The 6,170-nt window shown below is 39.5% G+C and overlaps 1 protein-coding gene across 1 annotated transcript; it reads left to right on the top strand.

The window, feature by feature from the left end:
• The first annotated feature begins 806 nt into the window (after nucleotides 1–806).
• On the top strand, nucleotides 807–5,189 carry LOC137098470 (uncharacterized). The gene is made up of 4 exons (XM_067474721.1): nucleotides 807–1,131; nucleotides 1,239–1,246; nucleotides 4,566–4,742; nucleotides 4,843–5,189. Exons 1-4 carry the CDS (start codon nucleotides 815–817, stop codon nucleotides 5,187–5,189), a joined length of 849 nt encoding a protein of 282 aa, XP_067330822.1. The 5' UTR covers nucleotides 807–814.
• The last annotated feature ends 981 nt before the right edge of the window (nucleotides 5,190–6,170 follow it).

The raw sequence follows: 6,170 nt of genomic DNA, 5'->3' as shown, positions 1-6,170 counted from the left end.
ACCTTAGGTCCTAAACCATTTTCAAGTTACATGGATCATATTACTCAATACAAAGAGTCATGTTCATTATTGTGCTACATTAAAAATATTATTGTTGGAGGCACATACTCAGAAGTGATGAGAGAATCACATTGTAGGCTGCCTCTCTGTTGAGAAAGCGACATTCCAGTCTGACAGAATTTGCTTCCTTAAGATTTGGTTCAAAGTAGAGGAGCAAAACAAGAACCCCCACATGAAAAGGACAATGACTTTCCAATACAACTAAATAGCACCATCTGTGATAACCATGACCTACATAACTGAGAATCTTCACAGATCGGTATTAGCTGGTCCCACCCACTGAGTCCAAGTCAACCAATGAGATTGTTTGTGTGTCCAGAGCAGAAATGTTTGAGGAACTAAAAGCAAAATCAGCTTGATGTTGAGGAGAAGGGCTGTGCAGCAGAGAGGCTGTTTAGTTTGTTCATTCTACTGCAGTGGAACAACATTGTTCATCTGCTGTCTGTTTGGCTTCAACTACTCCAAAGACATGTTGCTCTACCTCTTTCTCTCTTTGTCTCACTTTATAGGTCAGTTGGACAAACAATTATTGGCTCATTTCACCTCCTGTATTAACCAGATATTTCCTCTACATTTCATTACTAGAAGTATATTTGTAAAAACACTTTTTATGACAGAACAATGGGACATTTGTTGTTTTCATGGATCTCAGAATAATCAAAGCTGTGACAAACAGTCAAGAACCTGTGTTGAGTTTCTTGATGTTAGAATCTCTTGCAGACTAACTGACATGAATAACTCTCATTTTGCAGCCATGGGTTCCATGAACAGCATCAATCCACAAAGTACTGAAGCAGTTGTTGCAGAGGGAAGAAACATCAACCTGACCTGTAAATATGAAGGTTTGATCAACAATATCCAGTGGTACAGACAATACCAGAGATCCAGACCAGAGTTCCTGCTCTACATCACAGAGACCGGATCGATAAATCCACCTGATTCTGATTTCTCAGCTCACATTGATAAAACAGAGAAACGTGTGGATCTGGAGATCATCTCAGCTAAAGTGTCTGACTCTGCTGTGTACTACTGTGCCCTGCAGCCCACAGTGACAGGAAACACCACAACTCTGTACAAAAACCTTTGGAGCAAAGACAACACAATACTCCACAACATGCACTAGAGGGAGACACACACTGTTACACTCTGATGGTTTGTGTTTTCACACCTACATTTAGATGTAGTGGTGATTTTAAGAGAAGGATAAATGAACAAATTAGTTGCTGTATAAAAATGACAGAAACTTTTTAAGATAATCAGATCTTGTAGAATTAAATATTGTTCATATTAATCAAACCTTCACCAACATTGTTCTCTTACATTACATTTAGTAATTTAAGAAACAAATACTGGGCACAAGCTAGATTCTCAAACTCCTCTGCTGATTGGACTAAATTTAAAACCTTAAAGTACAAAAGTACTTTAATGATTAGAGGCTGAATCTGAGTTTTATCTGAAGTCTGTCACAGAGAACTTCAATTTCTAGTTCTAGAAAATAATCAAATCTATATCAAATATTAATGTTACTTTAAGCCTCGCTGACAACTTTCTAGTTGACTGAGTTGAACTAAAGGACAAAGCTGCTATTGTTAATCAGTTTAATAAACTTCATTAGTGCAGGGTCTATATCTGACAGCTTGTATCTAAATACCTCTGACCCATGTTCTTCAAACCCCAGTAACTCAACTAGATTTGTTTGATTTAAAACCATCCCAGTTACTGGATTTCACAAAATCTTAAAAAGACACCAACCACAAAAAATCTGCCGAATCTATCTGAGGATCCGAAGCTGAGAAAGTCTTCCTTTCCAGCTTCAAGCACAGTGATCCGGTTATCCAACTGGATCGGAGTTCCAGCACGGTTGGACCATTTGACCAGATGAGGTGCCTCTTGTTTAAGCGGCGAAGAACAGGCCCTTGTCAGGGCAGGACATTGATTGTCCTACAGGGCCATAAAACCCTGGGTTAGTACTGTTTCTCCAGCGGAGGTTACAGAGCCAGACCGTGGCAGCGTGACATCAAGGTCCTGAGTTACTGAAAAAACAGCCAGGTGGATGGTATTTAGAGCTGCGAGGTGCTTCACCTGTGCAGTGGCAACGGTGGAAAAGTCCAACATAACTTCATTCTTTTTGCCAAGTTCGTTTTCTGATTGTTTGATGGTATCTTGCAGCTGCATGAAAACGTGTAGGCAATTTGCAGGAACCGACAAACTACGTTAGTAACCTCAGCAAAACCCCATTCAAGTTGTGTTGAATTCAATTAAACACCGAAATACCTCAATTAGCAGAGCTCCCACAGCACCATGTTGTTTGCTCTCTGCTTCAAATACTCCCATACCTTAGGTGATTTTTTTTTTTATTGCTTATCAGTGGACTCACTAAACACAAATCACCTTACATCCTACGTGCTGGAACGCATCAACGGTTCCTCTAATGTAGGATTTACATAAATTGTCTTATTTTACAGAAATCCTATGGAAATGCATATATACACACACGTGTATTCACGATTTATGTTGATGTGTCTTCGTATCCATAAGTTGGACACAACAATACTCTTTCTATAATTTGTTGTGCAGAAGAATTGTGAAAAATAAAACAAGCAATGAAAAGACACAAACACAGGTTGAAGTAAAACTTACTATTGGTCAGAAAGTGAAGCAGGTCAGCCACTATTGAGCCTCCCGTCCATGCAGGACTGCTCTAAAACCCTAAAGGACAAATGGACAGACATCAAGGTGACAGTCAAACGCGTGGTTGAGCTTTTTCTCAAGGCCATTTTGCTGCAGTAAAACCTCTGAAAACCTATGTTTGGCTGTTTATCCTCATTCACCTCTTTGAGTAGTGTCTGTAACATTGATTATATCCACTGGTTGTGCTGCTGTACAGAAATATTATTATCTGAAAGTTGTTGAAAAAAGCGGAAGTGACTGCTCAGCTCCTCAGAAATGACAAGCAGTATGTGTGAAAGTTGATGTCATTTCTAGACGCCCTAACAATCATATTTTAGTTGAAGGCCATAAATCAGACAATAAAATGTATATCTACGATTCTCAGAAAACGTGGTCGACCGCTCGGTTGAGTTGCCAGTTTAAGCAGTCAGTGAAAACACCCCCGCTCAAGTCGCTAATTTCTCATTTTGCACCCGTTTTCTAACCGTTGGTAGTCATTCAATTTGTACACTACACAGACATAATTACATCAAAACCTACTTGTGAACACATTACACATTTGAATCAGGTTTCATGTGTTCAAGTATATAAGCTGCAGCTTTTATCCTTTTTGAGATAGAGCTGTCTGAGGCAACCCATGCACATCTGGATGTCAGATTAACCCGTTCATTTCATCACTATTGTTGAACAAATGGTCATAGCTCATCATACAGCTTCAATATTTATATTGTATGAATCTGTACAATTGTGTGAACATTTTTAAAATATGTCAAACTACTAATTAGCAGGTGGACCAGCTGGTTGACTTGCATATCTGCTTCCTTATTGGGTAATCTGATAAATAAAACGTGAAATGGTTTAAATGGAGGGGCAGCATCACAATTTTACTAATAAATATTTTTATTGTGCGTCAGTCAGTGAAAATGTATTTAATGAACTTGTTCAATGTCAGAAAAATACATTAATCACGTTTTTCTCAGCTCTTATTTTCTGTTAAAGATCATTCCAGTACTGACAAATTCTTCGGAAATCAGCTGGATTCATAGATTTGTTTTGAAAGCGGATTATTCTTCTTAATTTCTCGTGGTGTCCCTCAGGGTTCAGTCCAACCCTGTCGATTAAAAATGTCTTCACAACCTAAACTGCAGTCACAAATAAGTTGCTGTGGGAAAAGTAACTGACAACCTACTTGTAAAAGCTACTTAATGACATATTTTCAATTCAATTCAAGTCAACTTTATTTATATATCGCCAATTTACAACAAAGTAATTTCAAGGCACTTTACAGAATAAAGTCACAACTATAAAGATTTATAGAGAGAACCCAACAATTCCCCCTTGAACAAACCCTAGGCAACAGTGGAGAGGAAAAACTGGAGTTACTGGACATTATATTTCTGACAGTTTGGGCCCAAATACTATGATTTTAGTTTCGTCTGAGTTTAGAAATAAATATTGTGGGACATCCAGGCCTTTATATCTTGTAGGCTTGAAGTTTGATTAACTGATTCCCTTCATGTGGTTCCATAGATAGATATACCTATCAAGCTTCTCTCCTGTGGAACCAGCTCCCAGTTCAGATTCGGGAAGCAGACACCCTCTCTACTTTTAAGTCTAGGCTTAAAACCTTCCTCTTTGATGAAGCTCATAGTTAGTTATAGTCATGCTGCTATAGGCTTAGACTGCTGGGGGACCCACCCCCCGATGTACTGAGCTCCTTTCCTCCTCCTGTCACTCTCTCCTCAACATGACTCTGGACACATGAGTAGAACAGAGTCTTTTATTCTTTTTTTCTGACATAATGAAGACAGTGGTGGCAACTGAAATGTAAGAAGTGAAACAACAAGAGGAGCCTGAGATTCAGGGAGGAGCTGAGGTGTATCTGAAATACAGAGGAGAGAGAGACTGTCATACCCAGCAGAGTTCAGTACACAAATCAGAAACGTTTTTCTTCAACATGCTGTTGGTGGACTGGAGTTTGTTTTCACTGCTGTTTGTTTCCACACTGACAGGTTTGGTAGAATATGCCGCTAATTCTTTGGTTCCACTAACAGCAGCATATGAAATGTTCAGTCTTTTACATAATTAACAGCATTGTTCCTCCTTCTTCAGGTGTCAGCTGTGAAGGTCTCAGTCCTGTCAAAAGTGAAGACTTCAGTTCAGAAGGCAGCAACATTACTCTGTCCTACAAATATTCTAAGACCATAACTGCTAGTGATGATTTCTTCTGGTATCGACAATATACAGGAAATCTACCAGAGTTCCTCATCTCTCATTCTGGAATAGAACCAGAAAAAAGAGAAGCAAAGTCCCGACTGTCTGTGAAAATGAGTGGAGATAAAACCCAAGTGGATCTGCAGATCTCCTCTGCTGCAGTGTCTGACTCTGCTGTGTACTACTGTGCTGTGAGGCCCACAGTGACAGGAAACACCACAACTCTGTACAAAAACACAAGCTGACACACTGACAAGCTGATGGAAGCCTTTTTTCCACATTGTTGAAGTGAACTTTTTCCTTCCACTAGAGGGCCACATTATCAAGTAGGTGTTCAACCATTGTGTCAATAAGAACTGCTGCTGTGAAGAGAACAATTGTCAGACTGAAGGTTGAACATCACACACTTTCTCCTGTTGATTTCCACCTGCTTGTACACATGGAACATTGGCTCTGGATTCTTCTTGCTGCTCTTTGCTGTGGTGAGAAACAAACAGTTCCTGAGCTGTAAAGTTAGAGCTGATCATTCTCACTATAACAACAGTTTAAGGTTCAAATTGACATTGATCACTGAAAGTCAACTCTACATATCTGTGTGTCTGACTCTCTGTGTACTGATTGTTCTGCTTTAATCCATCATCTTTATTGATTCATCTCTTCCTCTGCATGTTCTGTTCTTCCCCAGAGTGTAAAGGAGAAGACAAAGTGATCCAGACGAGGAGATGTTACTGCTGCTGAAGGAGACGCTGTTACACTGGACTGTACATTTGAGACAAGAACAAGTCCAACTCTTTTCTGGTACAAACAAGAAGGAAATGATCCTCCAAAGTACATGCTGAGATGTTTCTCAAAAACAGTAGATAAAGCGCCAGAGTTTCAGAGCAACAGATTTGATGCTGCAATCAACGGGACATCAGTTCCTCTGAATATCCAGAAGCTTCATCTGTCTGACTCTGCTGTGTACTACTGTGCTCTGCAGCCCACAGTGACAGGAAACACCACAACTCTGTACAAAAACCTTTGCAGCAAAGACAACACAATACTCCACAACATCCACTAGAGGGAGACACACACTATTACACTTTATGGGATGTTAGAGATAAAGTTTGTACTATTTTCACTCTGAGACCAGGTTTTGATTTAGGGCTCTTTCTTAAAGAAAGAAGCAGCAGAGAAACGTGTTTCCTTTATAATAACTTCATCATTAACAATGTAGAATATTTCGG

The sequence above is a fragment of the Channa argus genome, chromosome 14 (genome assembly GCF_033026475.1).
Source record: "Channa argus isolate prfri chromosome 14, Channa argus male v1.0, whole genome shotgun sequence".
NCBI classification, from domain to species: domain Eukaryota; kingdom Metazoa; phylum Chordata; class Actinopteri; order Anabantiformes; family Channidae; genus Channa; species Channa argus.
This window is presented reverse-complemented; position numbering and strand designations above follow the sequence as displayed.

Coding starts and splice junctions, on each gene's coding strand:
- LOC137098470 (XM_067474721.1), top strand. CDS start 815: ATGGGTTCCATGAACAGCATCAATCCACAAAGTACTGAAGCAGTTGTT. Junction 4,743..4,842: donor GTTTGTTTCCACACTGACAG/GTTTGGTAGAAT, acceptor CTCCTTCTTCAG/GTGTCAGCTGTGAAGGTCTC.